This window comes from Nicotiana attenuata, chromosome 11, assembly GCF_001879085.1.
Source record: "Nicotiana attenuata strain UT chromosome 11, NIATTr2, whole genome shotgun sequence".
NCBI classification, from domain to species: domain Eukaryota; kingdom Viridiplantae; phylum Streptophyta; class Magnoliopsida; order Solanales; family Solanaceae; genus Nicotiana; species Nicotiana attenuata.
The window spans coordinates 47,578,521-47,597,320 of NC_031999.1; the positions used below are offsets into that span (position 1 = coordinate 47,578,521).

The window sequence follows — 18,800 nt, forward strand, 5'->3', positions numbered from 1 at the left end:
CGCAAAGGCACTGAAAATCAAGTCGCTGATCACCTATCACGACTTGAAGGAGCTGAGAATGTGGTGGAAGTGGAGGAAATTCTGGAAACCTTTCCAGATGAGCAGCTGCTCGTTACCACTCATCAGGAAGCGCCTTGGTATGCAGACTATGCTAATTACCTGGCCAGTGGTATTGTTCCTCACGACCTGTCATCGGTCCAGAGGAAGAGATTCTTTCGCGAAAGCCAATGGTATTACTGGGATGAGCCCTACTTGTTTAGAATATGCCTTGATAACATGATCCGGAGATGCGTCCCCGAGATCGAACAATCTTCTGTTTTGCAGGCCTGTCACGCTTCAGCGTATGGCGGTCACTTTGGAGGCATCAGGACGGCAGCTAAGGTGCTAGAGGCCGGATTTTTCTGGCCAACGGTATTTAAGGATGCTCACTTATGGGTCAAGAGCTGCAATGAATGTCAACGCACCGGGAACATTTCCCGGCGTCACGAGATGCCCATGAACCCAGTTCAAGAAGTGGAAGTGTTTGATGTTTGGGGGATAGATTTCATGGGTCCCTTCGTCAGCTCCTATGGCAATAAATACATTCTTGTTGCTGTAGATTACGTGTCCAAGTGGGTGGAAGCTGCTGCATTACCTACCAATGATGCTAAGGTGGTAGTCGGGTTTCTAAAGAAGAACATATTCACCCGCTTTGGGACACCACGTGCAATTATTAGCGATGGAGGAACTCATTTCTGCAACCGGGCCTTCGAGAAGTTGTTGGCTAAATATGATGTGCGCCACAAGGTGGCTACTCCATACCACCCACAGACCAGTGGACAGGTTGAGGTTTCCAACAAAGAGATCAAGAGCGTATTGACAAAAACTGTAAATGCTACAAGAACTGACTGGTCAAGGAAGCTGGATGATGCGCTATGGGCCTACAGGACAGCATTCAAGACACCAATCGGTATGTCACCATATAAGTTGGTGTTTGGGAAGGCCTGTCACCTACCTGTAGAACTGGAACATAAAGCGTGGTGGGCATTGAAACAGCTGAATTTAGACTTGGAAGCTGCGGGCACGTCAAGAGTTACGGAATTACATGAGCTAGAGGAGTTCCGGTATCTTGCTTTTGAGAGCACAAGACTATATAAAGAAAGAATGAAAAGGCTTCACGATCAGAACATCATTGAACGAAATTTCAAACCTAGGGACAGGGTACTGCTTTACAACTCAAGACTGCGGTTATTCCCAGGTAAACTAAAGTCAAGGTGGTCTGGACCATTTCGTGTGGTTGCAGTGTTTCCTTCCGGAGCTGTGGAAGTTTCTACTGAAGATGACTCTCGTACATTTAGAGTCAATGGTCAGCGGTTGAAATTGTATGTGGGCATGAACGAGCCTAAGGAGATGACCGAGCTGCATTTGAATGAACCCCAGAGATCGAGCGAACCTTAATTTCGCTCACATGAGTCGTGCCGCGACGTTAAATCAGGCGCTACGTGGGAGGCAACCCATGACATTGTTGTAATTGTAACCTTTGTAATCTAGTTAACAAAAAAAAAAAAACTGGGCGTTAGAATCAGAGAGGGGCTTCGACTCAGAACCGCGGCAGATGCAGTAGCGGCCAGGTAAGTACGTTTTCTTTTATTTTTTTTTATTTTTTTTCTTTTTTTTTCTTTATTCTTTTACACAAAACCCACCCCCTTCCTATTTCCCCTCTATTATTTCCGCCCCAACCCCCATCCCTTTCCTTTTTCTCTCTCTTTTTCTCAAAATCTCTTCTTCCTCTTCTTCCCCAAACCTCCATTCTCCACCCTCTTCCTCTCCAACCTCCATTAACACACCCCCATTTTCTCTCCCTCTTCACCTCAAGTAAGTTAATCTTCTCCCTCTCTATTTCTTTCTCTTATAAGTAGTGTAATTGTTAGATTAGCAATTTTAGTTAAACCCTAGTTAGGATTAGTGTATTAATTTGCATTTTTTTCATTTTGTTTGCTTTCTTTTATGTTTTCCATTGTTGTAGTTATTGTAGTTGATGTTGATGAGGTTGTTTGGTGCCAAATTAATTGGGTCTCCATTGTTAATTAATTGTGAAGTGTTTTGGTGGTTTGGAGGCCTAAATTTAGATTTTTGTGGTATAGTATGGATTGGGTCATGTGTTGGCCGAAAATTGTGGCACTAAGTTGTATATTTTTTGGGGTGTTTAAGCCAACCTAGGTTTGAGATGTTGTAGTTGATGGTTGTTGTTAAGTAGTTAATTGTTGGTATGGTGATAGTTGTTGTAGAGTGGTTTTTGTTGGTATGGTGATGTCTGTTGGAGAGTGGTATTTGTTATTTGGTGTTGTTGTATGTCGTGGGTACCATTGACTGAAATAAGTGTGGGGTACATTAGGCCGGAAGGGGTACGAAAAATATGGAGTTGTTGTAGGGGTTGTTATGAGCGAAGTAAGGAGCTATATTTGGTGTCATTGGGTGGTGAAGTCTGAGTAACTATCTTATTGGCACTAGCTAGGGTATTGGTTGATGGTTTGTTTGATTATTTGCAGGGTTAATGGCTCCCAAAAGGCACAGGCGCTCTGGAGGCACATCCCAACGACCTGCTTATGATGAGTCCAGATTCCAATCGGAACTGGCTGAGGATGACTTCCATGCCAAAGCTACAAAAACATTCATCCATGAAATCCCGATTGATCGGGCAGCCCTCCGAGCTGAAAAAGTGGAAATGTATGAAGACATAAGGAGGCGGGAAATGGAGTTCCTATTTGCTGACCCTGCACCTGTGAACAAAATGTTGGTTCGTGAATTTTATGCCAACTGCCCATTGCACTTGGGTAGGGAGGTGATTGTGCGGGGTATGGTGGTCAGTGCTCAAATTCAAACAATTCGCCGGGTGTTGCGGCTGCCTCCGTTCACCAGTGATGTTGATTACTACCATGACAGACCCGGGGTGACATGGGAGGTCATGACAGATGTACTTTGCACAGGGGGGCGGCCCATTTGGATACGTGAAGACATCACCCTCAACTCTAACTCCTTCACTCACCTAGCCAAGTGTTGGTTGACGGTTATCTGTAGCAGGTTCCTGCCTTCTAGCAACACCACGGATGTGAACTTCAACAGGGCACTGCTGACTTGGTGCTTTGTGACAGGGAAGGATTTTGATGCGGCACGGGTAATTGGCGATGAAATGGTCTTATGGGGCCCGATGCTGTCAAAGGGATTCGATTTCCCTTCCTTGGTGACCACATTATGCCTGATGAGAAACACCCCTACCAACCCTGCCGATGGAGACTTGCCCCCCAAGGCAGCTTTCAAAGCTTCCAGTATCAGAGTGGGCAGGGGCACCCGCACTACCATTGAGATTGATGATGAGGAGGACGATCCGGTCCCTATGGCACCATCTAGGCGGTCTGTAGACAGTGCTGGACCCTCTTGGCGCTCTCATTCTGGAGCAGACCTATCTCGCTCACAGTCCTCCCGGCCTATGTTGCGCTCCTTGGAGGAAGAGGTCGCGGATCTCCGCACCTCGGTGGATGGTCTACACACACGGATGGACGCCATGTCACAGAGGCAGGCTAGATCTGAGAGCAAGTTTATGGCTTGGCTGCGTGCATTAGGAAGGGCCTGCCATGTAGACCCCAGTACCGTCTCCGACTCGGATTGAGTCTCAGGGAAGTCTTCTCACCCTTCTGCTCTTTACTGTATTGATATGACATGGGGACATGCCATGATTTTAAGTGTGGGGTGGGAGACTTTCTCTAACTGTGTATTGAAATGTATATAGCTGTTGTTGTGTTGTAACATTAGATGTGATGTACATAGGTGAGTAAGTTACATTAGGAGTAGCTGACTTGGCCCANTGATTTAGTATGGGTGGAGACTTGCTCTAACTGTGTATTGAAATGTATATAGCTGTTGTTGTGTGGTAGCAGTAGATGTGGTGTACATATGTGAGTAAGTTATATTAGGAGTAGCTGACTTGGCGCAACGACGGACACTTGTTGACCGGTCACTTGAGGGTCAAAGTCAGATATATATATATATATAAAAAAATATAAAAAAAAACTTGTAGAGGACTCTCCCTGATGACGGACTATGTGGACAGTACTCTTGAGGGAAGTAGTCCATGTAGAATTTTTTTTTATTTTATTTTCTTCTTTTAGGTAGTGTAGTACCTCCCCCTTGGTTTTTCTTTTGACCACGGTTCTTTTCCAAGGGTTTTTCTTGAACCGGGTTAGGTAGATTTTTCTTTTATAGTTTTAGGATTAAATGGGTGAAGGTCAGAATATAACCCCAAATGTGCACACTTGCAAAGAAAACGAACTAAGGGTGTAAGGTCTAAGCTTGTTTGTGGACTCATAATATATACCTTAATTGTGCACATCTTGTCTGGCTTGAACACTCGTATGATTGTGTTGATGAACTGATTCGGAATGAGTTACATGCTAAGTGTGTGTGAGTTGTTACTTGCATCCTATGCTTGCATATGATACCTAGAACTTGCCCTGTGTGTTTGCGAAGCGAAATAGAAGTCGTTTGGTTTTAGAGATGATTGAGGCATTTCTTTGTGCAACCCTTTTATACTTGAGAATCCACCTGTGCATATTACCATAGTTAACCCCTTTGAGCTGGAAACCTATTCTTTGATAACCCTATAATGAGCTACATTGCTATGTTTGAATAAGCTAATTGTTCGAACCTTTACCTCCTAGAAGCACTGGAATAACTGAAGAATATACAAAAAACAAAGTGTGGGGTGGGAGAGAATAGTAAAAGGGGGAATCAAGAATGAAGGTTCTGAGTTGTGAACTGGCAGTATACAATAAATCTTAAAAAAAAGAAAAAAAAAAGAGAGAAGAAGCCAGTGGTATCTAAAAAAAAAAAAGGGGGTCACAAGTGTAACAAAATGTGGAATAAATATTGGGTTGAACATGAAGGTGAAATAAAAGGAAGTGTGTATTAAAAGTGCTTAGGGAGGTTAGTCACTGAATCCAAATATATCCTACCCGTCCCTTAGCCTACATTACAACCTATAAAGACCTCTTGACCTTTGACTGAATGGCTCGATTAGTGGAGTATTACACTAGGGGCAAGCTTATGGTGTGTCTGTGTGGCATGGGAATGCTCTTTGCTGAGAGTGAGTGAATTCTCTATATATACGGTTCACTGTTGTTGAATTTTATGTGTGTGGAACTTCTCTCAAAATTTTGTTATGTGAGGGCATGTGACTCAGAAAGAAAAAGGGAGTCTTCACTTCTGTTAGAGTAATTAGAGTTAATACAAGTGTGTCTTGGCATGAGAGTCCGCATCTAAGATATGATTGTGCACCGCTTAGGCCAACCGTTGATAATAGTAGGTGTGACACAAATTGGGGCAATGCATTGAGCAGTTAGGCTTAGAAGTGTGGTTTAGTTGCTCGAGGACGAGCAAAGATTTAAGTGTGGGGTGTTGATAATAGGTGAATTTGACTATAATCACGCCTTAAATAATCACCTTCTTGTGTAGTTTTTAATGCTAAAAGTGATGACAAAATGCTCTTATTAGTGATTTTCATGATTTGTAGGTGATATATGTATAAAGAAGGCTAAGGAGCAGTTTTTGAGTCAAAAGTGATGAAAAAGAAGCCAACTGTGAAATTTCCCAAGTGACGTGTGCAAAAACAGGCCGAAGAATCAAAGAACTGGGTCCACCGCGGTTCCACCGCGACCGCGGCAGAACCGCGGTGGGAAGCAGCTTCTGAAGATTGGAGATTCCGCGAGGGTGTTTGGCCGCGGTTCTACCGCAACCGCGGCAGAACCGTGGCAGGCCCAGTAAACTTCAGGGACCAAAGTGTCAATTACGGGATTTTTAGACCTAAACCCTATTTAAAACATTAGACTTCGCCCAAGAGAGGCATGTATTGATTTTTTAGGTTTCTTAGCAAGGAAAATAATTGTGAAAAAGTACTCTAAACATCTTTCTTCTTTTCTTTTGATTTGATGATGAATTCAAGCTTAGTTTATTCTCCCATAGTCATGAGTAGCTAAATTCCTTGTCTAAGGCTTTGATGGAACCTATTGGGTGATGAACTTCTTGTTTATGTGAATACAAATTGCTAGTTTAATCTTTATTTGTTCAACTTCGTGTTCGTTGTAGTTAATTGACAGGATCCTCAATTAGCTGTGCCTATTTAGTGTGCATAACTTGGAAAAGAGTGCATATTTAGGGTATTGTTGAACAACACCACTCCTAGATTATTAGAGGAATCTATAATTGCGGGTTTAAAGGCGGGATTAGGAATAACGAAGCATTGGGTGCAATCTAAACTGAATTGTGCTAAATAAAGCAAGCTAGTGTATCTCGCGAGAGTGCAATAGTAGATTACTGTGATTACTCGGGAGAGATTTGCGGTAAGATTAGCGTTCATGATTGATAGAGATGTGTGGGTAAATTTGTATGAGCATAAACAGAAGGGATTCCATCAATAGGGGAAATCATTGCCTTAGCTTTTTCTCATAATTGTTTACAACCCTGTTAATTTAGTTATAGCCTTTTAGTTACTTGCAAGCTAGTTATTAAAGATCACTCAACTGAGATCTGAATATTTGAGAAGTTGGTTCTGAAGACTTAGTGGGTCTGAAGGTAGCAGTTGATAGGTTAACTCTCTGTGGATTCGACCCTGGGCGTAATACTCGGGTTATATTTGCAACGTCCGCAGAGTCTTTTTTTAGACGGCATAGTTGGGCGAGATCACCCTACAATAAACCAATAAACAAAGCAAACTAGACGGTTCGATCAAAATGAATTCTTGTTTTGACTAAATAGTTATGGATGACTTGACAATTCCAATTCGAATCGACCAATCGAATTCGGTAAACGCACAAAGAATCTAAATCTTTTTTGACCTAGATACATAGTGTAATTTCTGACGAAGGGGTGTCTGACCCTCGTCGTATGAGTAGTTGGTCAGATCTAGTATGAATTGTATTTTAGAGTTTAAATAAACTACAGTCAAATTTCTCTATAACAATCTCGTTTGTTCCAGATTTTTTCTCTATAACAGCCTCGTTTGTTCCAAACTTTTTTGGTTGTTATAGCGAAATGATGTTATAGAACATATATAACTTAGGCTTTTTTAGTGAATGATTGTTATATAACTTTGTTATAGAGAGGTCTGACGTACGGTATCTTGGAACCTTTATTTGCTAATAATGTGACATGGTATGACTGTATCATTAGGTTAACAAGTTCGACCAACATATAAAGTAGATAAATAACCTTTGAAGGCAAAACTAGAAGATAAAAGTAAAGCTACTCCTATGCTTAACAAGAACAGTAATTTTAAGGCATATCTAGCTGATCAAACCTTTTGTTTCAATAGTACAAATTTCTCCATAGCATCAGCTACATCACAACCTCATATAGATGCATATACAACTCAATAATATCCCTTCTTTACTTAATAAATTTCCCAACAAAATCAGGCATTCACAGTTCATACAAAATCCAACTGTTCTTCTCACAGACGCGACGAGGGTACGTTGTTTCCATTCCCTTGAAGAAAAGGGTAATCTGTGTACCCTACAATTGGATCTTGAGTATAGAATGTCTTCCTATTATACTTAGTTAGAGGTGCATTAAGCTTGAGCCTCATAACCAAATCAGGATTAGAAATGAAAAGGCGACCATATGACACGAGATCAGCGTCACCCTGTGCCACAGCCTCAATTCCTAGCTCCCGAGTATATCCGCCACTACAAATAAACGTCCCCTGATACGCGTTCCTCAACGTCCTCATTAAACGCGCTTCCTCCTCTTCACTTCCAAGCCTACCTGCTTCTGTTTGCCCATATGCAACGTATCGTGGCTGAGTCACATGAAGATAAGCAAGTTTGGAACCAAAATGGAGTTGGAGTTTGTTTAGTCTTTCAACAACTGCTAAACCTAGGCTGAGTGGATTTGAGTCCATGGCGTCGAGATGATCTATTGCTGGTGACATCCTTACACCTACGCGATCAGCACCTATTGCTGCAACGACTGCTTCAACCACCTGCATTATGAATTTGCAACGGTTGGCTAGTGATCCACCATACTCATCTATCCGGTCGTTGATCCCATCTTTCAAGAATTGGTCAATCAAGTAACCGTGAGCTCCATGGATTTCGATACCATCAAAACCTGCACATAATTGGATTTACATGTATTTAGATTACAACAACAACAAAAATAAACCTAGTGTAATCTCACAGGTTGGATCTGCGGAGGGTAATGTGTACGCAGACCTTACTTCTACCCTATGTTGCGGAGACTCTCCAAAAATACTGCCGCACCCGTGTCGGATTCTCCAAAATTACACTGCTTTTGGAGAATCCGACACGCACCCGGCAATATTTTTGAAGAGTCCGAGCAACATACCTTCTACCTTGTGAAGGTAAAGAGGCTGTTTCCGATAGACCCTCGGCATGTAGTTAGATTAATGCAGCAAAATAAACAACAAAAAGTAGTAGCAATAAAACTCTTTATTTTGTGCTATTCTTACTTCAAAAGAAAGAACAAGCTAAACTAGTATTCAACGTTATGATTTATGACCATATAAGGAACATATATCTTGAATCACCTGTTATAGAATGATAAAACAGAGAAATTCAAACTGAGATGTCTTAGAACTAACCTGCTTCAATAGCATTTAAGGCTGCCTTGCGATAATCTTCAACCACTTGTGAGATCTCATAGATTCCAAGAGCTCTTGGTTTTGGATAAATAGCATGAGTTCCATCTGGCATTAGTATTCTCCATCTCTTTGATATTGGCTTCTCAGTTGAAGATATTGGGGCATCTCCACCAGGTTGGTACACTAATGAATAGATAGATATATGCAAGCTTGGTTAGACAACTAATAATTTGAAACTTTACAACTTCTATGTATTAAATTAAGGGTAGAGGGGCGGTTCCATTATTTATCGAGTTTTAGAATCCTACGCAGTTGACTCTCCGATATTTCATGGTTAAAAGGGCAGCCTAGTCCGCGAAGTATCCCGCCAGTGGCGGAGGCAGGATTTCCACTAAGGGGCTTCAAAAAAGAAAAAGTTTAAATATTAAAAGATACTGTGGCCAGTGGGAATTGAACCAGTAACCTCACAATGATTTTGAAGCCCCTTGAACACTGAGCTATATTTGAGTTGTGTCAAGGGGATTCAAAATATAATACATAGAGGCACAAAATAGATTTTGCCTTTTATGTATAGTATAATTTTCCGACGAAGAGGATTTGGATGAACCCCCTTCCGTCCCTCCTAAATCCGCCCCTGCATCCCGCATTTAAGGGCCCCATCCCAAGGGGGTGCCATATAGGCAGTCTACATGTCAGAGGCTGATTTAATTGTTCGAACCCTGACCTACATGTCACATGAAGACGACTTTACCGTTGCTCCAAGGTTCCCCTTCCTCGAATATTTCTCGGTTATGAAAAAATAATATGTATGAACTGTCCCAAGAAATGAAGATATAATGAAAGAACATCCAGTATTGCCAAAAAAACTATTAAAATTTAGCAATGCCTCCTTGCCATCAGCAATTGGTACAGCTAATGTAGTGGCCAACAACTCTATTAGAAAGCGAAGATTGTCTAAACAATATTGGCACTCTTGATCTTCTTTGGTGTAAATATAACCACATTGAACCATGTTTTTTTGTTTTGGTTAATAATCGTGGTGTTCGAGTCAGTTTTATTACCTTCATGAGATGCGCGACCAACATGCCACAACTGACAAAATATGACAGCACCTTTTGAATGTACTACATCAACAATTTTTTTCCATGCCTCTACTTGCTCCTTTGTGAAAATCCCTGGCACATGTGGAAACCTGAAATACCACATAATATATGAGCAAAGAGGGTGGATCTCACATTTTTATAGTTCCTTCGTTACAATTTATGTAACATTATTTCCTAATTACCTCGTTTTAAAAAGAATGACACATTTTTATCTATACAAATAATTTAACTTGGAACTTTTCTTTGTACACATAATGAGAAAACTTTTATAACTACACAAATGTTATGGTATGTTTGAGACGTTAAGTTTCAAAAGTTTATAGTCACGAAAATATTAAAATTTATTTAAGATCACAAGTTTTAATATTTTTTTTATTTTTTTCTTACATTCTGTACCGAGTCAAACCGTCACATAAATTGAAACTGATATCGTACTATTTACTAACTTTATAACTTTGATATTTATTAGCAAAAAAAAAAACTTTGATATTTTCCTTTTTTCCTTTTGTTCTTCTCCAATTCACGGTATTTCCATGTGAAAGTCTGACATGATTTACACTGTCTGAAAGGAGATATCAAAGCTTAATTTGTTACTCAACTTCATTAGATTTTGAATCCTAAAGATCAGATTAATAATTTCATATACTCTCTTTATTACAAAAAAAGAAAAATTATAGTTGTTATATGAGTTACAATTATATATACCATCTTACAATTATATATACCATCAGTGAAAGAAGTTTTTGCACTATCAAATCACGTTTAATAGGTATCTTATCTTACTTTCAAGATTACAATCTCATATATTAAAGAGGCTTACCTATAAATATCTTTTGGATAATCTGATAGTGCAAATTTTTTTTTATAGTAATTATGTATATAACTTAAACTCTTTTTATGTACTCTCCAAAAATGCAGAATTTTATTTCCTAAGTATCTAGCAAAGCAAGCTACACTCAAATTCAATTGATGAAATAGATTATGGTAAAATATATTATGAGCCAACATTACCGGGCCCACCTTCCACTAATAAATTATAGTAATGGTAAAATATACACGTGGCATGATGTGACTCGTCCTTAACAGTGCTTTTCTCATAGTGCAATGTGGGGCCCAAGCAGCAATAATTAATTATATCAGCAAAAAATTCTGAAATAGGTAACAAATTTAATAATGACCTCTTAGACTAAGGGTTAATCTCACCAATAAATTATTCATGAGCATCTAATGAAAAACAATAAGGTAATGTATGGAAAGTCCCATATTTTTTTTATACAAGCATTTAATGCTTTATTTAACCAATGTATAATTCTTTTTCAACTTTTGAAGTTGCAAAAGTAAATTTAACCATAAAAAATATACTCCCATCTCAAAAAGAATAAAATTATTGTTATTATTTGAGACGCGAAATTCTTTTTTTAACTATAGAATATAATATGTGTTGGTTCGGTTCTCATGACTCCCGTCCCCACTTAAGTTTATTAATTTGGAAAATAAAAACTAATTAAAAGGAATCACAAGCCTGACTGCTAAGCCTCGGGCGACGAACATAACTCAAGAGTATACATAGAAAGCTCCTCTAAAAGGCAATACATATACTTTGTTTGAGCGTTACATTAATAAAAGGGCAACTTGGTGCACTAAGCTCCCGCTATGCACGATATTCGGGGAAGGGCCGGATCACAATGGTCTCTTATGTGCAGTCTTACCCTGCATTTTTGCAAGAGACTGTTTCTACGGCTCGAACCCCTAACCTCCTGGTCACATGACAGCAACTTTACCAATTGCGTCAAAGCTTTTCTTCGGACATTACATTAACAATTCTTTTGAAATTATACAGACTTTCTAAACAAAAAATCATGCAAAGCGTGTCTTTTCGGACCCACAATATTCCACTAGTAAATTAAGTGGTAGATGTACACGTGTCAAGAAATTACTCGCTTAATAGTAGTTTTCAAATAGTCCAATGGGGACCAAGAGCAGCAATAATTGAATACTCCTAAATATTATTTACCAAAATGACCCTAAAATATAACCAAATTTACGAACATACCCAGCTGAAGTTGGAGAAATCATAGTGCCTTCAGTGATGAGAAATCCACCGTCGGTTGCTCTCTGCGCATAATACTCCGCCAGTGCCGGCTGTGGAATACTATTCAGTGCTCTGCACCTTGTCATTGGAGCCAATACTATCCTGCCACGTGGCAAACCAAACGTAAATATGATCCCCTATCAAGGTTAAATATGTCCAAGAAAAAAAAATCTTCTCCCACATTTTCCCAAGAAAATATCAAGAATAGATTTTTACGTGATCCAATCATCTCAATATGTAAAAGTTGTAAAATTTGCCGTTTTTCTTAATCAACCTGTTAGCTTGCGCACACCTCGACTAATGTCATAAGATACCTGCCACTTCTCACTAACACCTCGATTTTTCTGACCTATATATATATATATATATATATATATATATATATATATATATATATATATATATATATATACCCTTTTGGATTCTTGATCAGAAAAGCTGAGAAAAAAATTTATTGAAAATTTTCAGTTCTTAAAACTTGGAGATGTTAATGTCCATTTAGAGCTTGAGATTTGTTACATGATCCAAATATATGAATTATAAGTACACCCTTTTTTATTCTGATTTAGAAAAGCTTAGACAAATCAGTAAATTATAGTAAGTTGTTATACAGAAACTAGCCTATGGAGAATATTGGTAACTAGCCCATGTTAAATTAATTCTTTTATTGTGATGAGATTTATCATATGATCCATTTATATAAAGAAAATACCCTTTTGGAAACTTGTTAAGAAAAGCTCAGAAAAAATGTACAAAGATTATTTTAAGATGTGATTAAAGAAACAAACCTGTGAGAAAGATTGAACTTTCCCATTTTGTAAGGAGAGAATAAGCTTGAGTTGTTTCCATCTTGATTAGCCATTGCTGAGGAGAGAAGAGTGAGAATTATATTTTTTTTTCTTTTCTATTTTTCAAGAATTTGTTTAGGAGAATTGGCCACAAAAGAATGGTGAAATGGAGCTATGATTTAATAGTGAGATTGGACGGCATAAAAAAGTGGAATATGCAGTAATTAGTGAAGGTCGTTTTCGTGGAACTTAGAATTGATGAGTCAAGAAATAATAGTGAGGCACGCTGTTCATATGGGAAATATTGAACATGAATAAAATAATGTACATGGTTTGACTATAGATTTCTGGATCTGATTCCTCCATTTTGACTATATATACAGCTACCAGGAAGGAGGTTGCACAAAAAAAAATTAGTGTCGTATCCGGTCAATACAACAAGGTAGTCCGGTGCACAAAGCATCTCGCATTCATGCAGGATCTAGGAAAGGGTTGTACCACCAAGGGTGTGATGTATTCGGTTAACATTATTTTTAGTATCATATAATAGGTAGTCTGGTGCACAAAGCATCTCGTGCTCATCTAGGGTCCAGGAAAAGGTTGTACCACCAAGGGTGTGATGTATTCGGTTGACATTTTTAGTATCGTATTCGGTCGACAATAAAAAGTAGTCTGGTGCACAAAGCATCTCGCGTTAATTTTAGTATCGTATTCGATCGACACTAAAAGATAGTGTGGTGCACAAAGTATCTCGCGTTCATATAGAATCTAGGAAAGGGTTGTACCACCAAGGGTGTGATGTACTCGGTCGATATTATTAGTATCATATTCGGTCGACACTAAAAGGTAGTTCGGTGGACAAAGTATCTCGCGTTCATGCAGGGTCCAAGGACTGCACCACCAACGGTGTAATGTATTCGGCCAATATTTTGTACAATCGTATTCGGTCACGTATCTTAATTATTTTATCGGGTACCTATCGCTTCTCATCGTAACTCTGCTAACTAATGATCAGGCAATTATCATTAACACTAGGTTATATGTGAAATTCGACAGATAAACATTAATTAATACTGTGGTATTGTCAAATGATAATTATATAGATGTCTTTTCACCTTTTAAACTTGTGACGCTTAAGATATGATTATTTTATTTGGTATAAAACTATAAATATCAACTGTAAATAAGTATTTACTAATATCATTTGTAAGTACTTACTTCTGTATATAAGATCATATGCTTATTTATTTTTATGATTTGTTGATTTTTTGCATAACTAAAGAAGTATTACATTTTTTTTTATATATAATCATCTGATATCAAAAATCCAAAGCTTGGACAACAATACCACAAATTATAAGTCCAGTGACTTTTGGGTTACGTACTATTCAATTTTATATTATCCTTTTTTCTTTATAAAGCTTTTGGCTCTAGTTTTTAGTCCAGTTGATGTAGTACTTTTAATTATAAATATATGTTGCTTGATTTGTTAGATCTGATTATGACTAAGAAACATAGTTAATATTGTTACCATGTGATCTTACTCTCATTTTATATTCCTTTTTATTTTTATTATTGTTAAATTCTATTATACTAAAATTTGCACGTTTGTCTACATTATTGACGGACAGTTGTGACTTGTGTACGGTGGAATAAATTCATTCGTATGCATAGGTTGTCTTTGTTCGTGGCGAATCTTACCGCATTTTTTATTAAAAAAATTCATTTCACTTATCCAAGAAAGTTTTATTAAATTTGACTACAGATGCGGACCGATGCTATAGGTAAAGGGGTCAAAAGCATCCATAAAATTCGATAAAATTTTTATGTATACAAATATATATTTTTAGAAATTAGTGATATATTAGTAATTGACTAAGGTTATACGATAGCGCGGCCTTGATATTTACGACGATATACCCAGGTTTCGCACTAATCGGGAGTTGGTACCTCCTGTTCTTCGTTTAATATCTCTGTCTCCCTTGTTAGTATCCAATTAGTTTGCGTTAGTTTAAGCCTAATTCTTGATTGCCTATAATTATTTAGTGCATCTGCCTGGATATTTTTCTTGCTAGTAACTGTTTAGGGATTTCTAGACTGTAATTTGATTTCTTAGTAGCTGTTTTGTTGGCCTTTTTTTTTAGAGATATTGTTATCACTAGTTTAATTCTTGCTTATCTATTTGTCTTATCTGTACGCATTTCTAGTGGTTAGAGTTGTAAGTGTTAGACCTGCCTCCTTTAGTTTAATCCTTTGTTTGTTTTAGCGACAGTTCTAGCGTAATTTTCCGTAGATTATAGTGGTTGGAGTGAGTGATGGTGGAATAAGGTCATGTGCTCGGGTGGGATGGGGAGGGGGGCGGGGGCGGGGAGGCAAGGGTGGCAAGGGAGTCTCTAGGATGAGAGTAGGGTCCTGGAACATAAGAACTTTGACGGGGAAGTCTATAGAGTTAGCGAAGATCCTCCAGAAGAGAAAGATCAACATAGCTTGTGTCCAGGAGACTAGATGGGTGGGTTCGAAGGCTCGAGAAGGCTAATGGCTATTAAGCTGGTTGTGGGAGGGTCTACTTTAAATGTGATTAGTGCTTACGCGCCTCAAGGGGTTTGGACGATGAGATTAAGAGACGCTTCTGGGAAGAATTTGATGGGGTTTGGTACGTGGCATTTCGCTCACCAAAAAGTTATTCATCGGAGGTGACTTAAATGGTCACATTGGGGTGACATATGGAGGGTATGACAGTGTGCATGGCGGTTTTGGCTTTGGAGTTAGGAACGAATGATGTACTTCGTTGTTGGACCGTGTTAAAGCCTTTGATTTGATGATTGCCAACTTGTGTTTTCCGAAAAAGGGAGAAGCACTTGGTTACATTCCGGAGTTCGTTGGCCAAAATCAAATTGATTATCTACTCCTTCGGAAGTGCGATAGGAGTCTGCGCATGGATATATTGCAAGGTTAAACCAAGCGAGAATCTCACGACTCAGCATAGATTATTGGTGATGGACTTATAGATCATGAGGAAGAGGAGGAAGAGGGTCGTGTATGGTTAACCTAGGATCAGGTACGGTGCTTTGACTAGTGACAAAGAGCACGAGTTGGGGGGGGGGAGTTATTGGCTATGGGAGCCTTGAGGAGCAGTGGGGACGCGAGTTGTATGTAGACTACGACAGCGGAGTGTATTAGAGTAGCTGCGAGAGAAGTGTTAGGGGTCTCAAAGGGTTTCTCTGGTGGCCACAAAGGTGACTGGTGGTGGAGTGAGGAGGTACAAGAGAAAATGGAACCCAAGCAAGCGGCATACTTGATGCTTATAGAGAGCATGGCCGAGGAGGCGAAGAGGATGAACAGGGAGGGGTATAGGAGGGCTAAGAAGAAGGCGAAGTTAGCGGTTACTGCGGCTAAGACTGTGGCATTTGGACGTTTGTATGAAGATCTTGAGGCCAAAGGCAGGGACAAGAAGCTATACAGGCTAGCCAAGGTGAGAGAGAGGAAGGCCGGTGATCTGGATCAAGTTAAGTGTATCAAAGATGAGGAAGGTAGAGTTTTGATGGAAGAGGCTCAGATTAGACGAAGATGGCAGACATATTTCCATAAACTCCTCAACGAAGAGGGTGATAGGGACATTGTGCTGGGCGACTTGGAGCATTCCGAGATGCGCCGGGATTTCGGGTATTATAGGCGCATAATAGTAGAGGAGGTCGAGGGGTGATGTTCTAAACGTCAATACCACACAAGAGGGGTGGGGGGTGATTTGTGTGGTACCCAATTTTCGCTTTAGAAGAACTTGGTTCTTCTAGGTGTACTTACTACTACTGTTTGCGGAATTAAGAGTGCATAAAATAAAGAACACAGAGATTCTTACGTGGACAACACCTGGCTCAAAAGGTGAAAAAACCACGACCTACTACTCAGTAGGATTTTCCCAAACTTCCACTAAAATTACTGAGCCAAAACAGCATTTACAAAACTCTTGTAAACCTAAGGATTAAACTCTAATCCCAGTGTGGCACACAGCCTCAACTGTTGCGACACTTTCAAGTTAACTCTAACTTGAATACTCAAAGTACCTAATACAATTGCTTCTATGAAAGCTGGAAAGGTACAACTTTAAACCATCTACTACAATTGAACTAGAATAAGAATAAACACGATGGAATTGGTTCTTCTATCTTGTCCAAGTAGCTTCAGGAATGCACACTTGAATTTCACATAAATTGCTTGCAAAATTGCCTCGCTCTTTTGCTCTCAATTTAGTTTCACTTCTGCGTTTGTGCAATACCTGTAAAAGAGAACAATCATTGTTATTTAATGAGTTAGTAATCAGAGTTTGATTGAGACTCAATTGCTGATCCTTTGTCGAATTTGAGTCCTATAACAATACAAACTCCAACCCTATCCTTTATCCGGATTGTGTCCTCTTCCCATGAGGATACTTTCGTTCCTTATCCAATATGCAACCTTTTCGATGAGTTCAGGAGATATTGGTGCTTTATCTTTGAGACTTATCTCCTTCACGTGCATCTCACATGTATAGGTTGATAAACACCGTGTCTCACATGATGGACCTGTTCCATGACTGAGTGCATTTGTCATTCTTCAAAACTTCACTTGAACTTGGGCCAACAAATTCCCCCTTTTTGATGATGACAAACTCTGTGCTTTTACTGATCAGAAACTCAGCTTAATCATCAACACTTTAACTTATCATCAAGGACTAGGTTTAATCAGGTTATAAATATCACACTATTCAGAATAACAAGTAAAGCACAATATCTCTTCCCCCTTTTGGCATCATCGAAAAGTTGCAAATATTGTGAGTCCCAGATGTTAATAATTACTCATGGCCACTAGGGCAACTGCAAGTGAAAATATGGTTCAATTAACCAATAACTAACAAACAAAATTAACTATTTAGATCAGAATCTTCATAGAACAAGAGAAAAAGCAAATTGTCATTGATTAGGATATGCTTTCACAAACAGACCACAAAAAGAAAGACAAACTTCCAAATATGAGCAACAAAAATAGACAAAGTCCCGAATCTGGGTCACTGGGGGTTCTAGATAGGTTCAAAAACAAGAACTGGAGGACCTAAGGCTTGGAGGAACTAGAGGGCTGGGTTTGGAGAAGGTTGAGCATATTCTGAAGCATTCCTTCACTTTTCTCCTTTTCTTTTGCTAGCTCAGCTCGAAGGCCATCTCTTTCAGCTTCCAAATCAGCAACACGAGCCTGAAGCCTAGAAATTTCAGCATCCTTAGTTCCACACTCTTGAACCAAAGCCCTAACCTTGCTATTCACTGGTGTATTCATAGATGAACCAGGTTCAACTAGGGTGGCATTGACAGGATAGTCACAAGCCAATAAAGTCCTAACACCAAAATGCTCCTTGCTTGATGCCATATCCCATTTCTTCAAAGGCACCCTTAGCCTGTCCAGCACAGTTGTAAGTATGAACCCATATGGAGTTGCATGTGCCTTGGATCCATTAATGATCTTGTCCAGTAGTTTGACAATAAAAGCAGGCCAATTTATCTGCTTTCCACTCTCAAGGCATTCCATAAGCACCAGGTCCATATAGTTGGCAGTATGCCTCCTCTCCTGTCTAGGCAGCAGGCATTTGTTTACAAATTCAAACAACACCTTGTGCTCAGGTCTCATCTCACTCTTCTGAACAAATCTGGCTTCAGGTACATCTTCAGCATTTGCAGCTTCACAAAAGTTCCAGTGATTTGGAGAGCAGTGGGGAGAGATTCCAGACATGGCCACCTTTGCCTTGTGTAATCATCATACCCTTCACTTGGTATGTCCAGAATCTCACCCAGCTTGATTGTGTCAAACTCCACTTTTACACCCTTCACCAGGCTGGAGACTACTCCATTTTTCACAATGGCATTGGCCATAAACTCTATCAACTCATTTCTAGCCAGCCTTCCATCCATCTCAAGGACCATGTCCTTCCACCCTTGTGTAGTAAGAGCATCCATCAATCTTCTCATGCCTGGCTCATCCAGATCTTTCAACAACCTTCCTTTCAAAATTTTCCTTCTGCCAAAGATGGCAAACCTATTTTGATCTTTCTCAGATTCCTCTTCTTCTTCACCACTCCACTCTTCATCTTCTTCAACAATTTTCTTTTGTTTTCCCTTCACAGCAGACCTAGTTCTTTTGGCTAAAGAGGATTCAGCAGGTAC

At 39.4% G+C, this 18,800-nt stretch overlaps 2 protein-coding genes across 2 annotated transcripts; one reads left to right on the top strand and one right to left on the bottom strand.

Moving 5' to 3' along the window:
- LOC109234459 (12-oxophytodienoate reductase 3) lies at nucleotides 7,282-12,878 on the bottom strand. The gene is made up of 5 exons (XM_019400466.1): nucleotides 12,616-12,878; nucleotides 11,789-11,929; nucleotides 9,694-9,824; nucleotides 8,633-8,815; nucleotides 7,282-8,139 (listed from the first exon to the last, which is right to left on the bottom strand). The coding sequence occupies exons 1-5, from the start codon at nucleotides 12,687-12,689 to the stop codon at nucleotides 7,481-7,483; spliced, it is 1,188 nt and encodes a 395-aa protein (XP_019256011.1). The 5' UTR covers nucleotides 12,690-12,878; the 3' UTR covers nucleotides 7,282-7,480.
- LOC109234862 lies at nucleotides 15,887-16,318 on the top strand. Its single transcript, XM_019400908.1, has one exon. The coding sequence runs from the start codon at nucleotides 15,887-15,889 to the stop codon at nucleotides 16,316-16,318; it is 432 nt and encodes a 143-aa protein (XP_019256453.1).

Bases quoted from the DNA above. Each gene is read 5' to 3' on its own strand.
- LOC109234459 (XM_019400466.1), bottom strand. From the start codon at position 12,689: ATGGCTAATCAAGATGGAAACAACTCAAGCTTATTCTCTCCTTACAAA. The intron at 8,816-9,693 runs GTAATAAAACTG...TCTATTCATTAG, and splicing joins TGGTCGCGCATCTCATGAAG to TGTACCAACCTGGTGGAGAT. The intron at 8,140-8,632 runs GTTAGTTCTAAG...AATTATGTGCAG, and splicing joins CTTAAATGCTATTGAAGCAG to GTTTTGATGGTATCGAAATC.
- LOC109234862 (XM_019400908.1), top strand. From the start codon at position 15,887: ATGGAACCCAAGCAAGCGGCATACTTGATGCTTATAGAGAGCATGGCC.